The 19,663-nt window shown below is 49.7% G+C and overlaps 1 protein-coding gene across 1 annotated transcript in view; it reads left to right on the top strand.

The window, feature by feature from the left end:
* Positions 1 to 19,663, top strand: part of LOC143934606 (taste receptor type 1 member 1-like) — a 32,991-nt gene that overhangs the window by 8,404 nt on the left and 4,924 nt on the right. The window contains exons 2-4 of the mRNA XM_077458354.1: positions 4,503 to 4,806; positions 7,242 to 7,982; positions 13,537 to 13,746. Of these exons, the coding sequence (XP_077314480.1) occupies positions 4,503 to 4,806; positions 7,242 to 7,982; positions 13,537 to 13,746 (1,255 nt within the window). The remainder of the gene's footprint in view (positions 1 to 4,502; positions 4,807 to 7,241; positions 7,983 to 13,536; positions 13,747 to 19,663) is intronic.

The raw sequence follows: 19,663 nt of genomic DNA, 5'->3' as shown, positions 1-19,663 counted from the left end.
ATAAATATCCCCCAAAAATATATAAAAAAAAAAATTTTTTCCCTCAGTTTAGGCCGATACGTATTCTTCTACATATTTCTGGTAAAAAAAAAATCACAATAAGCGATTATTGATTGGTTTGTGCAAAAGTTATAGCGTTTACAAAATAGGGGATAGTTTTATGGCATTTTTATTAATAAATTAATTTTTTTTACTAGTAATGGCGGCGATCAGCGATTTTTATTGTGACTGCGACATTGTGGCGGACACATCGGACATTTTTGACACATTTTTGGGACCATTTTCATTTATACAGCAATCAGTCCTATATAAATGCAGTGATTCCTGTGTAAATGACACTGGCGGTGAAGGGGTTAACCAGTGGGTGGCAGTGTAGGGGTTAAGTGTTCCTAGGGGCGTGTTACTAACTGTGGGGGGCTGGGCTTTTGTGTTAGTGGTTACTGATCTCTGCTCCAATCACAGGGAGAAGAGATCAGTGTCGCTTGTTGCTAGGCAGAACGGGGAGATGCTGTTTACAATGGCATCTCCCCGTTCAGCCGCCCCGTGAGACGATCGCAGGTATCCCCGCGGCGATCGAGTCCGCGGGACCCGCGACCGGACTCACGGGGGTCCCGACCGGCACGAGAGCGCGCCGCCGGCGGCGTGCACGCGATGGCAGGGCGGCATATAAAAATGGACGTACCTGTACGCCAATATGCGTGCCCGTGCCATTCTGCCGAAGTACATCGGCGCGCGCCGGTTGGGAACCGGTTAAATAAAAAACTTTTTCACTTTTTTTATTTTTTTTTACTTTTGTTGCACGTACTGTATGTCCTGGTGATCTTCTGCAGTCTCTTTGCTGCCACTTTTTATCTACATGTACTCCAGCTGATGGTAACAACAATGGCATTGCAGTTGTCTACACTTGTAGTCTTTACCCGGTGTGACAGGGTGACAACGCGGGAACACAGCTGGAAGACAGGGACAAAGCGTTGTCACCCTATAACGGGAAGTGCCTGAACAAGGACCTTCATGGCAGGATCAGCGAGTATTATTTTCATGAAAGCTGCAGGGTTAAAAAAAAAAAATGTAAATGATTATTGAAAAGGCAATAACACAATTCATTTTGTATGGGGTTTTAATGTTTAGGTTTACACTTATCTAGAAGTTTTTTTTCATACATGTTTTATCTAAAATGTACACATTTTTGTGATTGGATTTAATTGGAAAATTCTGAGGGTGATTCAGTGAATGAATGACAAGCTGACAGCGGGCGGGTATAGAAAAGAATCACCCACTTTGAAATAATCACATTTTGTTGCTTTGCAGACGGAAATGAAGACAGACACGGTTTTTGGTTTATCCAGCTGTATTTACTCAGTGCAGCTTATAACATCCAAGTAAAAGATAGAACACCAACATGTCAGAATCAAATGTTTAAATAAAAGCGCTGCACTTTTATTTAACACCTTTTCCCGACCGGCGCACGCCGATGTACGTTGGCAGAATGGCATGGGCAGGCATATTGGCGTACAGGTACGTCCAGTTTTAAATGCCGCCCTGCCAAGTGGCAGTGCCGGTCAGGACCCCCATGAGTCTGGTCGCGGGTCCTGTGGACTCGATCGCCACGGGGATACCCGCGATCGTCTCACGGGGGGGGGCGGCTGAACGAGGAGATGCCGTTGTAAACAGCATCTCCCCGTTCTGCCTAGCAACAAGTGACACTGATCTCTCCTCCATGTGATTGGAGCAGAGATCAGTGTTCACTAAAACAAAGCCCAGCCCCCCCCCCACAGTTAGTAACACGCCCCTAGGAACACTTAACCTCTACACTGCCACCCACTGGTTAACCCTTTCACTGCCAGTGTCATTTACACAGGAATCACTGCATTTGTATAGCACTGATTGCTGTATAAATGACAATGGTCCCAAAAATGTGTCAAAAATTTCCGATGTGTCCGCCATAATGTCGCAGTCACAATAAAAATCACTGATCGCCGCCATTACTAGTAAAAAAAAAAATATTAATAAAAATGCCATAAAACTATCCCCTATTTTGTAAACGCTATAACTTTTGCGCAAACCAATCAATAATCGTTTATTGTGATTTTTTTTACCAAAGATATGTAGAAGAATACGTATCGGCCTAAACTGAGGGAAAAAAGTTTTTTTATATATTTTTGGGGGATATTTATTATAACAAAAAGTAAAAAATAATGCATTTTTTTCAAAATTGTCGCTCTTTGTTTATAGTGCAAAAAAATAAAAAACGTAGAGGTGATCAAATACCACCAAAAGAAAGCTCTATTTATGGGAAAAAAGGACGTCAATTTTGTTTGGGAGCCACGTCGCATGACCGCGCAATTGTCAGTTAAAGCGACGCAGTGCCGAATCGCAAAAAGTGGTCTGGTCTTAAGCCAGCAAAATGGTCCGGGGCTGAAAGTGGTTAAACACACTTTAGTGCCTGATATTTGGGTTATAGCGCTCAGCTGCTGGCTATTTTATGCACTAAGCGTGGATATCTCTTTACACTATGTCAGAATCAAAAACAGAACCACAGAATTTGCAAAACGGTTCAAGCTCAGCTACATTTGATGGAGAGCGTTTGTAGACTCCAGTCTTCAAGTCATTCCACAGATTTTCAACGGGGTAGAAATCTGGGCCCTGACTAGGCCATGCAAGGACATTCACCACCTTCAATCACTGTGTGCTCATTGGTGGACAGTCCCCGCCTTCTCCTCCAACCACTGTGTGATCATTTGTGGACATTCCCCACCTTCTCCTCCAACCACTGTGTGCTCATTGGTGGACATTCCCCGCCTTCTCTGAATTATTTCAAATTTATTCAAAATAATGAATTTCAATCAAAACGAATGACCCAAAAAATGAAAAAAACAAAACAAAAACAAATGAAACAAAAACTAACACATTTTTTGGCAGTGTACATGTCTAAGGAGCACACAGTGGTGGGAGGAGAAGGCGGGGAATGTCCACCAATGAGCACACAGTGGTTGGAGGAGAAGGCGGGGAATGCCCAATAATGAGCACACAGTGGTTGGAGGAGAAGGCGGGGGAATGTCCACCAATGAGCACACAGTGGTTGGAGGAGAAGGTGGAGAATGTCCACCAATGAGCACACAGTGGTTGGAGGAGAAGGTGGAGAATGTCCACCAATGAGCACACAGTGGTTGGAGGAGAAGGCAGGGAATGACCACCAATGAGCACACAGCGGTTGGAGGAGAAAGTGGTGAATATCCACCAATGAGCACACTGTTTGGAGGAGAAAGTGGTGAATATCCACCAATGAGCACACAGTGGTTGGAGGAGAAAGCGGGGAATATCCACCAATGAGCACACAGTGTTTGGAGGAGAAGGCAGGGAATGTCCACCAATGAGCACACCGTGTTTGGAGGAGAAGGCGGGGAATATCCACCAATGAGCACACCGTGTTTGGAGGAGAAGGCGGGGAATGTCCACCAATGAGCACACAGTGGTTGGAGGAGAAGGCGGGGAATGTCCACCAATGAGCACACCGTGTTTGGAGGAGAAGGTGGGGAATGTCCACCAATGGGCACACAGTGTTTGGAGGAGAAGGCGGGGAATGTTCACCAATGAGCACACAGTGGTTGGAGGAGAAGGCGGGGAATGTCCACCAATGAGCACACAGTGTTTGGAGGAGAAGGCGGGGAATGTCCACTAATGAGCACACAGTGTTTGGAGGAGAAGGTGGGGAATGTCCACCAATGAGCACACAGTGGTTGGAGGAGAAGGCGGGGAATGTCCACCAATGAGCACACAGTGGTTGGAGGAGAAGGCGGGGAATGTCCACCAATGAGCACACCGTGTTTGGAGGAGAAGGCGGGGAATGTCCACCAATGGGCACACAGTGTTTGGAGGAGAAGGCGGGGAATGTTCACCAATGAGCACACAGTGGTTGGAGGAGAAGGCGGGGAATGTCCACCAATGAGCACACAGTGTTTGGAGGAGAAGGCGGGGAATGTCCACCAATGAGCACACAGTGTTTGGAGGAGAAGGTGGGGAATGTCCACCAATGAGCACACAGTGTTTGGAGGAGAAGGCGGGGAATGTCCACCAATGAGCACACAGTGTTTGGAGGAGAAGGCGGGGAATGTCCACCAATGAGCACACAGTGTTTGGAGGAGAAGGTGGGGAATGTCCACCAATGGGCACACAGTGGTTGGAGTAGAAGGCGGTGAATGTCCTTGCATGGCCTAGTCAGAGCCCAGACTTAAACCCCATTGAAAATCTGTGGAATGACTGCAGTCCACAAACGGTAACCATCAAATGTAACTGAACTTGAGTGGTTCTGTGAAGACCGCTGTCAGCTTGTCAGCCAGCAGTTTGGAACTGCAAACGCCAAAATGGCGAACTCCCCAAACCTCTACTAAAAGCCCTTTATTAAATGAGATATAATGGCAGATTACCATGAAATATGTGTCTGATTCTGTTGCTAGCTTACTTCACAAACTCCCCTTCACTTTTTTGTTTTTGTTTATATTAAGGTCCTCCTTTGATCCCTATCAGTTTCACATACTTCAGGCAATAAGGTTGGCCATCAAGGAGATCAATAACTCCACCATACTGCTCCCCAATATTACTCTGGGCTACGAGATCTTTGACACCTGCTCGGAATCCGCCAACATATATGGAACTCTGAGAGTACTTTCCCACTGCTCACAGCCTTATATCAAGATTCAGAACAACTTCACAGACTACAAACCCAACATCATCGCCTTGGTCGGTCCATACAGCAGCAGTTATTCGTTTGTGACGGCCAGTCTTATGGGCTTGTTCCTCATACCTGAGGTAAGAACTGCCCATGTAGGTCTACTTATTGCTTGTAGCACTTGCAGTCCCTTGAAAGATGACAGAATATTTCTGGCCATTGTTGGCATCTCATGAAAATGTTTTTGATTATCTGTGGAATATTCAGGGCATGTGGATGATGTTGATGTAATGTTGGCAGACGTTTAGGAGGTGGTTCCAAGCCCAGCCTGTATCAAACATCTAGAAATGTTGCGATGACCAGTGGTGTAACTAGAACCTTCAGGGCCCCCGATGCAAGAAACCATGAAGGGCCCCCCTGAACCCCAGCCAGGGCCCTTCCCTCTGAGTCCGGCGGTGGAACTCCAGGGCTTGGTCACAGGTATGACCTTTGTGAGCCCTGTAGTTCCACCACTGGCATCAGTAGTTTTTTTTATTATTTTTTTCTAAAATCTGGCTGGGGAGAACAGACATCGGACTGAGCGGCAATGCATGGAGCAGGAGAGGGGTACTCTGAGGAGCCGGCAAAGGACACAGGTCATGCAGGGAATGCACAACTAAAGAGCAGCCAGTGCGATAGTCGAGCATGGAGCTCTGCTAGTCACCCTCCACCTCCAGCCACCCGTGTGCATGGTGCACTGGTACCCCTAGCTGCCTATGCTGCTGCCGGCCATATGTAGAGGGGGCTGCATGGGCCCCCTGCAGCACAGGGCCCAGTTGCGGTCGCAACTGCTGCACCCCCTATAGTTACGCCCCTGGCGATGACCCTAAAAGGGTTACACTTTTTCTATATTTCCTCCTAAAAAAAAAAATAGCAATGTACTTCCTGCACTTAGGCATTCAAAGTTGTATACTTGCAGTGTGAGATCATCCAAGGCACTGCTGGCTCTGCTACTCTAGTCTCACCAGATATGGGCTGAGATTTGATGATGTCACTACTGTGCTGCTCACTGTTCTCCTTGCTGGAGAGGAAGCTGAGCTAGGAAATCTTGGACACCTGCTTGGAATCCACCAACACATATGGGTCTCTGAGAGTACTTTTCCACTGCTCACAGACTTATATCAAGATTCAGGACAACTTCACCGTCTAAAAACCCAACATAATGGCCTTGGTCGGTCCAGACAGCAGCAGTTATTCTTTTGTGACGGCCAGTCTTATGGGCTTGGTCCTCATACCGGAGGTGAGGACTGTCCATGTTGGTCTACTTATTGCTTGTAGCACTTGCAGTCTCTTGCAGGATGACAGAATCTTTCTGGCCATTGTTGGCATCTCCACAATGTTGAAAATGTTTTTGATTATCTGTGGAATATTCAGGGCATGTTGATGATGCTGATGTAATGTTGGCAGACGTTTAAGCCCTCGTACACACGGTCGGAGAATCCGTCGGAATGTGTCCTATCGGACCGTGTTGTCGGATAATCCGACTCTGTGTGGTCTGCATCGGACTGATTCCGTCGGAATATCCGTCGGACCCAATTTTCCAACATGTTGGAAATATTTTCCGACCAACTGGGCTGATCGGACTTAATCCGATCATGTGTAGAGAATTCTGATCGGACCAATTGCCACACATGCTCAGATCAAATTCCTACACCAAAGCTATTGGCTACTAGCCTGAATGTAGTCCCATCATAACGAAATTACGTCACCACGTTCTGAAAGATCGGATTTTTCGACAACTTAGTCCGACCGTGTGTATGCAACAGTTTCGGACAAGATCCGACGGATTTGGTTGGCAGAATGTCCGACCGTGTGTACAGGGGCTAAGAGGTGGTCCAAGCCCAGCCTGTATCAAACATCTAGAAATGTTGTGATGACCTAAAAGGGTTACCCTGCTTTCAAAGATCATCCAAGGCACTGCTGCCTCTGCTACTCTGGCCTCACCAGATATGGGCTGAGATTTGGTGATGTCACTACTGTGCTGCTCACTGTTCTCCTTGCTGGAGAGGAAGCTGTAGTGCAAGCATCTCACAGCTTTTGCTGCATTCATTCTACAAATCAGATGCAAATCCTCCACCTCTCCTGTTGCTTCTTGATCATTATCTCATTAGTCATCCAGGACTGCGGTTAGAAATCACGGGGTGCCATACAGCCTACCTTACAGGCCCCCCATCCGTCCAAAAGTGACTGAAGACATAGATTTCTCAGTTTCTTTCTCAGCTGCACAGGTGAATGAGGCTTCCTGCTCATTCACAAACTGAAGCATAGTAAACATAGCATAGCAAAAACTGGGGGAGGCAGAAGTGTCTGCAATAAGACAGTACAGCCGGCCCTCCTTTGCCTTGAGGGTTGAAATGCTAGCCCACCGAGCAACCTGGGAGTCCTCCATCAACCGCCCATGGGGTAAGGTGTTGACACACAAACAGATTTTTCTTTTGTACTGAAGTTACACTATAAAGTATCTGAAAATTCCACAATATAAATTTAGATAATGGGATATGCATTTTAATGAACGCTCTTGACTTTTGTATTCCAGATAAGTTATTCTGCTACCAATGAACACCTGAGTCTCAAACAGATGTACCCTTCATTCTTTCGAACTATTCCCAGCGACAATCTGCAAGTCCAAGTTATGCTGCAGTTGTTGAAGAGGTTCAATTGGACGTGGGTGGCCATAGTTGGCAGCGATGACGTTTACGGTAGACAAGGGTTACAGGACTTAAACGCCTTGGCGTCCAAAAACGGCATCTGCGTCCCTTACCACGGACTGCTGCCATATACCACGAATACAACTGTCATGAAGAACATAGTGGACAACATAGTCCAGACTCACGTCAGAGTAGTTGTGGTTTTTTCTGCAACTCCCGTTGCCAAGATGTTCCTAGAACAAGTGATCAATGGAAACATCACTGGAATGGTCTGGATAGGCAGCGAAGATTGGTTGGTTAAATCTGAAATTGCAGCCTTGCCAAATATAGAGACCATTGGCACCATTTTTGGGGTAGCGGTAAAGCAAATCGGCTTTCCCAAACTCTTAGACTTTGAGATATCCTACGTCAGCTCATTGAAATCCGGAGACGCGAGGAACTATAGCTGTAACCAGGTTTGTGACGAATGTCGGTCATTCACGTTGCAGAACATGCCCATTCCTGGCCTGGCTGAAATGTCGGCCTCTTTTAACGTCTATGCGGCAGTGTACGCCATAGCCTATGGCCTGCATGGACTGCTGAACTGTACATCTGGCCAATGCAGGAATGGCACTTACTACCCATGGCAGGTGAGTACATTGATTGGGCAACACAATTTGTTTCGAGCTTAAAGTATAACTAAAGGCAAATCTTTTTTTGGTTTTGGATGAAGTGGAGAGGGATTAGAACCCCTGTCAGTTTTTATTGCAAACTGTGTCCCCATTAGGGAGATTCAACTTCTTCAATTAACCTGTTTACTATTGTCATTGAAAGTGTAAGACGCGATCGGATCATGTTGTCGGAAAGTTTTATAGCCAAGCTCTCAAATCTTGGTCCGTTGGATATTTCGGCGGAAACAGTTCCGATGGAGCCCACACACTGTCGCATTATCCGACAACACTGTCCGATTGGACATTTTCCATCGGAATGTCCAACTGTGAGTACAAGGGCTTATACAGCCCACTTTCTGTTTCTTGTCTGGTCATTAGAGTAGGCTTATGACATCAAGTACAGCTCTCTCTCTTCCTCTGCCAGGATGATAGGGATAGGAGTCATAAGAGGGCCAATGAAAGCTGCAGAGCTGGAGGTGTGCCCCTGTGTGTCTGTGTAAATCCAGGAAGTGAACACGCAGCAGCTTCAGCTGCCCATAATTTCAATGGCTGTAGCCAGACTCAGTGGAGGGACATTTCTGCAGCATATTTGGCAAGTACAGAATCCCAGTATATCCCCTTAGCGCTGACCGTATGCATACATGCTGCCTCGGCTTTAAGGGGCTATACTGGGATGATGCCAGCCCCCCGCTTACCCCATCCAGGTCACGGCTTCTATGGCTGCCCCCCTGCATTTCTACCTGGGTCCTGGCGGTCGCTTTTCCTCCTGGCCAATCGGGTCTTAAGACTCCCAGCCAATCGGGTCCCACACTCCTAAGACATGTTGGTAGGTTATTTGGCTTCTGTCCAAATGAGTATTTGAATGTGAGCTGGGGACCTTGGGTTGCGGGCCCCTTGAGGGTAGCGACTGATGTGAGTGTGCGATGTATGTGTGGAGCGCTGAGTAAATTGACGGTGCTATATGGGTACCTTAAATTAATAATAGACGAGCATCTTAATGAGACACAATGTACAGGGATAGGGACATTTGTAGACACTCACTCAGGCAGTGGCGTAACTAGAACCTTCAGGGCCCCGATGCAAGAAACCATGAAGGGCCCCCCTGAACCCCAGCCAGGGCCCTTCCCTCCGAGCCCGGCGGTGGAACTCCAGGGTGTGGTCACAGGTATGACCTTTGGGAGCCCCTGTAGTTCCACCACTGGCATCAGTAGTTTTTTATTTTTATTTTTTTATTTTTAGGTGCCCCATTGGGGGACTGTCCCTGTCTGGCTTGGGAGAACAGACATCGGACTGAGCGGCAATGCATGGAGCAGGAGAGGGGTACTCTGAGGAGCCGGCTGAGGACACAGGTCATGCGGGGAATGCACAACTAAAGAGCAGCCAGTGCGATAGTCGAGCATTGAGCTCTGCTAGTCACCCTCCACCTCCAGCCACCCGTGTGCATGGTGCACTGGTACCCCATAGCTGCCTATGCTGCTGCCGGCCATATGTAGAGGGGGCTGCATGGGCCCCCTGCATCACAGGGCCCGGTTGCAGTCGCAACTGCTGTACCCCCTATAGTTACGCCCCTGCACTCAGGTTGAACTGGATGGACTGTCGTCTTTATTAACCTTACTAACTATGGAACTACATAAGCTTAGTGGGCGGGGGTATAGAGGAAGGGATCTGAAATATTTTGGGAATGGGATCACTCCTCAGGCAGGAGGCCTGGCAGGATGTCTAAACCAGCCCATAAATATTGAGGAGCCTGGCCAACAGGGGAGTCGGGTGGAAAATAGATGGTTGCGGTGCTGTTGTGTAGCCTGGAAGGGGGCCCCCCCGAAGAAGGAGGGGGGGGGGGGTTCTAGAGGTTGGAGAAAGGAGGAAAGCTGACCGAGGGAGCTTCAGTGCCCTGCAGTCCACCAGGGAAGGAGAGCCTGCATAGCATGGAAAGGAACCAGCCTAGCAGAAGAAGGCCCAAAAGCAGTTTCATCCATAGGACAGTGTGAGGACCTCTACAACCCCAGGGCCTATAAGGAAGAAGTCTGCTAGATGCAAGTGCTTTGGCAAGTCTTCAGGGGACAGTTGAGTTTACTGCTTACCCAATCCTTTGCCTTGGGATCAGATACTGTAGCCAGGTGGGCTGGTATTTTTCTTTAAGTGGACTGAGAGCTCCTATCAGTTGGGACTTTGCTAAAAATCCATTCAAGGGGCACAGAGCTCCTAAAAAGGGATACCTTTGTTAAAGACTGTTGCTGTTTTTCGGGAGGGAATACAGTCGAGTATCTGTTGTTGCAGTGTGCCACAGAAGGATGTTGTCCTCATTTTGTTGTTTTTCCAGTCACGTTGGGCATCCCATAACCCCCTTTACCCTATCCAAGTTGAAATCACTAATAAATCCTAAAAACCAAGCCCAATGGACTGTTTCTTGTATTTGCCTGAGAGTGGAAAAATGCACGTTGCCTGGCTGCGCAGACTATAGGGAGACAGGACCCAAAATCCAGCAGCTCCTTAGGGGGTAGCGCTGGGTAGACTTCAGTGTCCGCCTCCAGACTGCCACTTTCCTCATAATTCTGTTACATTGTGCTGCTGCAGGTAACGGCACCAGCAGGAAATGATGTCAGCAATTAGAAAACAAATAAACCAAGAAAAATATTCCTTTTATAGACACTTCTAAGAAAAACCCATAGCTCTTGCCAGGGCCGAGCCCAAGGGATAGGCAGAAGAGACAGCTTGCCTTGGGCGCTTCAGCAGGATTGGAGTACAAAAAAGGGGCAGGACCTGCAAATCAAGCAACCTGTGCTGCTACTCACAGGTCATCATGAATAGGTGGTGGGACCCACTTTGGCCTTTTTGACTTGGGTTCTAAAGGACCTAGTCCTGGTGCTTGACCACTGCAAGGGTTTTTTTCCCATATTTTCCATACACTCATTGAAAAAAGTCTGAGTGCCGGGCATTTGTGGAGTGTGACTGTGCTCTGCACTAAGCTAGGGCAATACCAGCACTTCTGTACTTGATAGGTGACCTTTGGGGCAGTAAAAGGGTCATAACCAGTATGTCTCCCAAAGTAGGACAACACCCAGTTGCAGTTGTAACTCCTGTGACCAAGGCTCTTCACCTCTGCATGAAGCCTGATAATATAGAGCAGCCTTTGTCAACCTTTTCAACACAGAGGAACCCTTGAAATAGTTCTCCGGTCTCGGGGGACCCCCTGCTAAAAATGTGAAATCTACAACTCATGATACATTAGTGTGATGGTCAGTGGGAAGAATGGTCCTTACACTTGTGGTCAGTGGGATGAATGGTCCTTACACTTGTGGTCATTGGGAAGAATGGTCCTCACACTTGTGGTCAGTGGGAAGAATGGTCCTCACACTTGTGGTCAGTGGGAAGAATGGTCCTTACACTTGTGGTCAGTGGGAAGAATGGTCCTTACACTTGTGGTCAGTGGGAAGAATGGTCCTTACACTTGTGGTCATTGGGAAGAATGGTCCTTACACTTGTGGTCATAGGGAAGAATGGTCCTTACACTTGTGGTCATTGGGAAGAATGGTCCTTACACTTGTGGTCATTGGGAAGAATGGTCCTCACACTTGTGGTCATTGGGAAGAATGGTCCTTACACTTGTGGTCAGTGGGAAGAATGGTCCTCACACTTGTGATCATTGGGAAGAATGGTCCTTACACTTGTGGTCAGTGGGAAGAATGGTCCTTACACTTGTGGTCATAGGGAAGAATGGTCCTTACACTTGTGGTCATTGGGAAGAATGGTCCTCACACTTGTGGTCATTGGGAAGAATGGTCCTTACACTTGTGGTCATAGGGAAGAATGGTCCTTACACTTGTGGTCATTGGGAAGAATGGTCCTTACACTTGTGGTCATTGGGAAGAATGGTCCTCACACTTGTGGTCATTGGGAAGAATGGTCCTTACACTTGTGGTCATTGGGAAGAATGTTCCTTACACTTGTGGTCATAGGGAAGAATGGTCCTTACACTTGTGGTCATTGGGAAGAATGGTCCTTACACTTGTGGTCATTGGGAAGAATGGTCCTCACACTTGTGGTCCTTGGGAAGAATGATCCTTACACTTGTGGTCATTGGGAAGAATGTTCCTTACACTTGTGGTCATAGGGAAGAATGGTCCTTACACTTGTGGTCATTGGGAAGAATGGTCCTTACACTTGTGGTCATTGGGAAGAATGGTCCTTACACTTGTGGTCATTGGGAAGAATGGTCCTTACACTTGTGGTCAGTGGGAAGAATGGTCCTCACACTTGTGATCATTGGGAAGAATGGTCCTTACACTTGTGGTCATTGGGAAGAATGGTCCTCACACTTGTGGTCATTGGGAAGAATGGTCCTTACACTTGTGGTCAGTGGGAAGAATGGTCCTTACACTTGTGGTCATTGGGAAGAATGGTCCTCACACTTGTGGTCAGTGGGAAGAATGGTCCTCACACTTGTGGTCATTGGGAAGAATGTTCCTTACACTTGTGGTCATAGGGAAGAATGGTCCTTACACTTGTGGTCATTGGGAAGAATGGTCCTCACACTTGTGGTCATTGGGAAGAATGGTCCTTACACTTGTGGTCAGTGGGAAGAATGGTCCTTACACTTGTGGTCATAGGGAAGAATGGTCCTTACACTTGTGGTCATTGGGAAGAATGGTCCTCACACTTGTGGTCATTGGGAAGAATGGTCCTTACACTTGTGGTCAGTGGGAAGAATGGTCCTTACACTTGTGGTCAGTGGGAAGAATGGTCCTCACACTTGTGGTCAGTGAGAAGAATGGTCCTCACACTTGTGGTCAGTGGGAAGAATGGTCCTTACACTTGTGGTCATTGGGAAGAATGGTCCTTACACTTGTGGTCAGTGGGAAGAATGGTCCTCACACTTGTGATCATTGGGAAGAATGGTCCTCACACTTGTGGTCATTGGGAAGAATGGTCCTCACACTTGTGGTCAGTGGGAAGAATGGTCATTACACTTGTGGTCATTGGGAAGAATGGTCCTTACACTTGTGGTCATTGGGGAGAATGGTCCTCACACTTGTGGTCAGTGGGAAGAATGGTCCTCACACTTGTGGTCAGTGGGAAGAATGTTCCTTACACTTGTGGTCATAGGGAAGAATGGTCCTTACACTTGTGGTCATTGGGAAGAATGGTCCTTACACTTGTGGTCAGTGGGAAGAATGGTCCTTACACTTGTGGTCATTGGGAAGAATGGTCCTTACACTTGTGGTCAGTGGGAAGAACGGTCCTCACACTTGTGGTCATTGGGAAGAATGGTCCTTACACTTGTGGTCAGTGGGAAGAATGGTCCTCACACTTGTGGTCATTGGGAAGAATTACCCCCTTACAGAAAGCTGAAAAGATCAATGGTGTCAGTGGGAACTTATCTGAGGAGGCAGAAATGGCCCAATGCTGAAGGAACCCCTACAACCTCTGGAGGAACCCTGGTTGAGAATCACTCATATAGACTGTCACTATCCGCTTTCTACAATAGTGTTGAATCAATTCTAATATTGCCCTTTTTTTTTTTTCCAATTGGCAGCTGCTGCAGCACGTGAAGACGGTGAATTTCACTCTTTACAACCAGTCCATTTTTTTTGACGAGAATGGAGATCCTGCTACAGGCTATGACATAGTCATGTGGTTATGGGACGGAGAAAGCCCAACTTTCAGCATCGTCGGCTCTTACAGTAAAACCGCACAGACGCTGCAGCTCAATGAGCGACTCCCATGGAACACCAAGGATAATAAAGTGAGTCTGGGAAACCATCATTTTATATCTTCTAAATATATTCAAGAAGAATGGTTGAATAGGTGTAACCCCCACTCCCAAATTAGCTTTCTTCTAAACACCCCCAGTACAGAGCTCTCTCCTCAATATCCCCCTCAGTACAGAACTCTCCCACCAATACCCATCCTAGTACAGAGCTCTCCCACCAATACCCATCCCAGTGCAGGGCTTTCTCATCAATACCCACCCCAGTACAGAGCTCTCCCACCAATACCCATCCCAGTGCAGGGCTTTCTCATCAATACCCACCCCAGTACAGAGCTCTCCCACCAATACCCATCCCAGTACAGAGCTCTCCCACCAATACCCATCCCAGTGCAGGGCTTTCTCATCAATACCCACCCCAGTACAGAGCTCTCCCACCAATACCCATCCCAGTACAGAGCTCTCCCACCAATACCCATCCCAGTACAGAGCTCTCCCACCAATACCCATCCCAGTACAGAGCTCTCCCACCAATAGCCACCCCAGTACAACGCTCTCCCACCAATACCCACCCCAGTACAGAGCTCTCCCACCAATACCCACCCCAGTACAGAGCTCTCCCACCAATACCCACCCCAGTGCAGGGCTTTCTCATCAATACCCATCCCAGTACAGAGCTCTCCCACCAATACCCATCCCAGTACAGAGCTCTCCCACCAATACCCATCCCAGTACAGAGCTCTCCCACCAATACCCATCCCAGTACAGAGCTCTCCCACCAATACTCACCCCAGTACAGAGCTCTACCACCAATACCCATCCCAGTACAGAGCTCTCCCACCAATACCCATCCCAGTACAGAGCTCTCCCACCAATACCCACCCCAGTACAGAGCTCTCCCACCAATACCCACCCCAGTACAGAGCTCTCCCACCAATACCCATCCCAGTACAGAGCTCTCCCACCAATACCCATCCCAGTACAGAGCTCTCCCACCAATACCCACCCCAGTACAGAGCTCTACCACCAATACCCATCCCAGTACAGAGCTCTCCCACCAATACCCATCCCAGTACAGAGCTCTCCCACCAATACCCATCCCAGTACAGAGCTCTCCCACCAATACCCATCCCAGTACAGCGCTCCTCAACCAATACCAATTCCAGTACAGAACTCTCCCACCAATACCAATTCCAGTACAGAACTCTCCCACCAGTACCAATTCCAGTACAGAGCCCTCCAACCAATACCCACCCCAGTACAGAACTCTCCCACCAATACCCATCCAAGTGCAGGGCTCTCTCATCAATACCCATCCCAGTACAGAGCTCTCTCACCAATACCCACCCCAGTACAGAGCTCTCCCACCAATACCCATCCCAGTACAGCGCTCCTCAACCAATACCAATTCCAGTACAGAACTCTCCCACCAATACCAATTCCAGTACAGAACTCTCCCACCAGTACCAATTCCAGTACAGAGCCCTCCCACCAATACCCACCCCAGTACAGAACTCTCCCACCAATACCCATCCAAGTGCAGGGCTCTCTCATCAATACCCATCCCAGTACAGAGTTCTCCCACCAATACCCATCCCAGTACAGAGCCCTCCCACCAATACCCATCCCAGTACAGAGCTCTCCCACCAATACCCACCCCAGTACAGAGCTCTCCCACCAATACCCACCCCAGTACAGAGTTCTCCCACCAATACCCACCCCAGTACAGAGCTCTCCCACCAATACCCACCCCAGTAGAGAACTCTTCCACCAATACCCACCCCAGTACAGAGCTCTCCCACCAATACCCATCCCAGTACAGAGCTCTCCCACCAATACCCATCCCAGTACAGAGCTCTCCCACCAATAGCCACCCCAGTACAACGCTCTCCCACCAGTACCCACCCCAGTACAGAGCTCTCCCACCAATACCCACCCCAGTACAGAGCTCTCCCACCAATAGCCACCCCAGTACAACGCTCTCCCACCAATACCCACCCCAGTACAGAGCTCTCCCACCAATACCCACCCCAGTACAGAGCTCTCCCACCAATACCCACCCCAGTGCAGGGCTTTCTCATCAATACCCATCCCAGTACAGAGCTCTCCCACCAATACCCATCCCAGTACAGAGCTCTCCCACCAATACCCACCCCAGTACAGAGCTCTCCCACCAATACCCACCCCAGTACAGAGCTCTCCCACCAATACCCATCCCAGTACAGAGCTCTCCCACCAATACCCATCCCAGTACAGAGCTCTCCCACCAATACCCATCCCAGTACAGAGCTCTCCCACCAATACTCACCCCAGTACAGAGCTCTACCACCAATACCCATCTCAGTACAGAGCTCTCCCACCAATACCCATCCCAGTACAGAGCTCTCCCACCAATACCCACCCCAGTACAGAGCTCTCCCACCAATACCCACCCCAGTACAGAGCTCTCCCACCAATACCCATCCCAGTACAGAGCTCTCCCACCAATACCCATCCCAGTACAGAGCTCTCCCACCAATACCCACCCCAGTACAGAACTCTCCCACCAATACCCATCCCAGTACAGAGCTCTCCCACCAATACCCATCCCAGTACAGAGCTCTCCCACCAATACCCATCCCAGTACAGAGCTCTCCCACCAATACTCACCCCAGTACAGAGCTCTACCACCAATACCCATCCCAGTACAGAGCTCTCCCACCAATACCCATCCCAGTACAGAGCTCTCCCACCAATACCCACCCCAGTACAGAGCTCTCCCACCAATACCCACCCCAGTACAGAGCTCTCCCACCAATACCCATCCCAGTACAGAGCTCTCCCACCAATACCCATCCCAGTACAGAGCTCTCCCACCAATACCCACCCCAGTACAGAGCTCTCCCACCAATACCCATCCCAGTACAGAGCTCTCCCACCAATACCCATCCCAGTACAGAGCTCTCCCACCAATACCCATCCCAGTACAGAGCTCTCCCACCAATACCCATCCCAGTACAGCGCTCCTCAACCAATACCAATTCCAGTACAGAACTCTCCCACCAATACCAATTCCAGTACAGAACTCTCCCACCAGTACCAATTCCAGTACAGAGCCCTCCCACCAATACCCACCCCAGTACAGAACTCTCCCACCAATACCCATCCAAGTGCAGGGCTCTCTCATCAATACCCATCCCAGTACAGAGCTCTCTCACCAATACCCACCCCAGTACAGAGCTCTCCCACCAATACCCATCCCAGTACAGCGCTCCTCAACCAATACCAATTCCAGTACAGAACTCTCCCACCAATACCAATTCCAGTACAGAGCTCTCCCACCAATACCCATCCCAGTACAGAACTCTCCCACCAGTACCAATTCCAGTACAGAGCCCTCCCACCAATACCCACCCCAGTACAGAACTCTCCCACCAATACCCATCCAAGTGCAGGGCTCTCTCATCAATACCCATCCCAGTACAGAGCTCTCCCACCAATACCCACCCCAGTACAGAGCTCTCCCACCAATACCCACCCCAGTACAGAGTTCTCCCACCAATACCCACCCCAGTACAGAGCTCTCCCACCAATACCCACCCCAGTAGAGAACTCTTCCACCAATACCCACCCCAGTACAGAGCTCTCCCACCAATACCCACCCCAGTACAGAGCTCTCCCACCAATACCCACCCCAGTACAGAGCTCTCCCACCAATATGCATTCCAATACAGACCTCTCCCACTAATTCCCATCCCAGTACAGAGCTTGTCCCACAATACCAATCCCAGTACAGATATTATATAAGTATTGGGACACCTGCCTTTACACACACATGAACTTTAATGGCATCCCAGTCTTAGTCCGGAGGGTTCAATATCCAGTTGGCACAACGTTTGCAGCTATAACAGCTTCACCTCTTCTGGGAAGGCCGTCCACAAGGTTTAGGAGGGTGTCTATGGGAATGTTTGACCATTCTTCCAGAAGAGCATTTGTGAGGTCAGGCACTGATGTTGGACCAGAAGGCCTGGCTCACAGTTTCCGCTCTAATTTATCCCAAAGGTGTTCTATCGGGTTGGGGGCAGGTCAGTCAAGTTCCTCCACCCTAAACTCGCTCATCCATGTCTTTATGGACCTTGCTTTGTGCACTGGTGAGCAGTCATGTTGGAACAGGAAGGGGTCGTCCCCAAACTGTTCCCACAAAGTTGGGAGCATGAAATTGTCCAAAAAGTCTTGGTATGCTGACGTCTTGAGAGTTCCCTTCACTGGAACTAAGGGGCCAAACCCAATCCCTGAAAAACAACCCCCCACACCATAATCCCCCCCCCCCCACATCATAATCCCCCCTCCACCAAATGATTTGGACCAGGGCCCAAAGCAAGGTCCATACTGGCCTGCACAGAGTCCTGAACTTAATCTGACAGAACACATTTGGGATGAATTAGAGAGGAGACTGCAAACCAGGCCTTCTCGTCCAACATCAGTGCCTGACCTCACAAATGCTCTTTTGGAAGAACGGTCAAACATTCCCATAGACACATCTCCTAAACCTTGTGGACGGCCTTCCCAGAAGAGTTGAAGCTGTTATAGCTGCAAAGGCCGGATCCAACTCAATATTGAACCCTCCGGACTAAGACTGGGATGTCATTAAAGTTCATGTGTGTGTACAGGCAGGTGTCCCAATACTTTTGGTAATATGGTGAATGTCTTGTGAAACGTTCTGCTTCATCATGCACTTGTGTGAGTTTGTTAGTATTTGTATACAATGTGAATGCAGTGGGTCTGTGTGCGGTCTGTGTGCGGGTCTGTGTGCGGTCTGTGTGCGGGTCTGTGTGCGGTCTGTGTGCGGTCTGTGTGCGGGTCTGTGTGCGGTCTGTGTGCGGGTCTGTGTGCGGTCTGTGTGCGGGTCTGTGTGCGGTCTGTGTGCGGTCTGTGTGCGGGTCTGTGTGCGGTCTGTGTGCGGGTCTGTGTGCGGTCTGTGTGCGGTCTGTGTGCGGGTCTGTGTGCGGTCTGTGTGCGGGTCTGTGTGCGGTCTGTGTGCGGGTCTGTGTGCGGTCTGTGTGCGGGTCTGTGTGCGGTCTGTGTGCGGGTCTGTGTGCGGTCTGTGTGCGGTCTGTGTGCGGGTCTGTGTGCGGTCTGTGTGCGGGTCTGTGTGCGGGTCTGTGTGCGGTCTGTGTGCGGTCTGTGTGCGGTCTGTGTGCGGGTCTGTGTGCGGTCTGTGTGCGGGTCTGTGTGCGGTCTGTGTGCGGTCTGTGTGCGGGTCTGTGTGCGGTCTGTGTGCGGGTCTGTGTGCGGTCTGTGTGCGGTCTGTGTGCGGTCTGTGTGCGGTCTGTGTGCGGTCTGTGTGCGGGTCTGTGTGCGGTCTGTGTGCGGTCTGTGTGCGGGTCTGTGTGCGGTCTGTGTGCGGGTCTGTGTGCGGTCTGTGTGCGGTCTGTGTGCGGTCCGTGTGCGGTCTGTGTGCGGTCTGTGTGCGGGTCTGTGTGCGGTCTGTGTGCGGTCTGTGTGCGGGTCTGTGTGCGGTCTGTGTGCGGTCTGTGTGCGGTCTGTGTGCGGTCTGTGTGCGGGTCTGTGTGCGGTCTGTGTGCGGTCTGTGTGCGGGTCTGTGTGCGGTCTGTGTGCGGGTCTGTGTGCGGTCTGTGTGCGGTCTGTGTGCGGGTCTGTGTGCGGTCTGTGTGCGGTCTGTGTGCGGGTCTGTGTGCGGTCCGTGTGCGGTCCGTGTGCGGTCCGTGTGCGGTCCGTGTGCGGGTCTGTGTGCGGGTCTGTGTGCGGTCTGTGTGCGGTCTGTGTACGGGTCTGTGTGCGGTCTGTGTGCGGTCTGTGTGCGGTCTGTGTGCGGGTCTGTGTGCGGTCTGTGGTCTGTGTGCGGTCTGTGTGCGGTCTGTGTGCGGGTCTGTGTGCGGTCTGTGTGCGGTCTGTGTGCGGGTCTGTGTGCGGTCCGTGTGCGGTCCGTGTGCGGTCCGTGTGCGGTCCGTGT

The sequence above is a fragment of the Lithobates pipiens genome, unplaced genomic scaffold (assembly GCF_037356315.1).
Source record: "Lithobates pipiens isolate NorthernLeopardFrog02 unplaced genomic scaffold, aLitPip1_a1.2 Scaffold_27, whole genome shotgun sequence".
Lineage (NCBI taxonomy): Eukaryota > Metazoa > Chordata > Amphibia > Anura > Ranidae > Lithobates > Lithobates pipiens.
The sequence above is the reverse complement of the archived record's forward strand: the minus strand, read 5'-3'. Positions and strand labels throughout refer to the sequence as shown.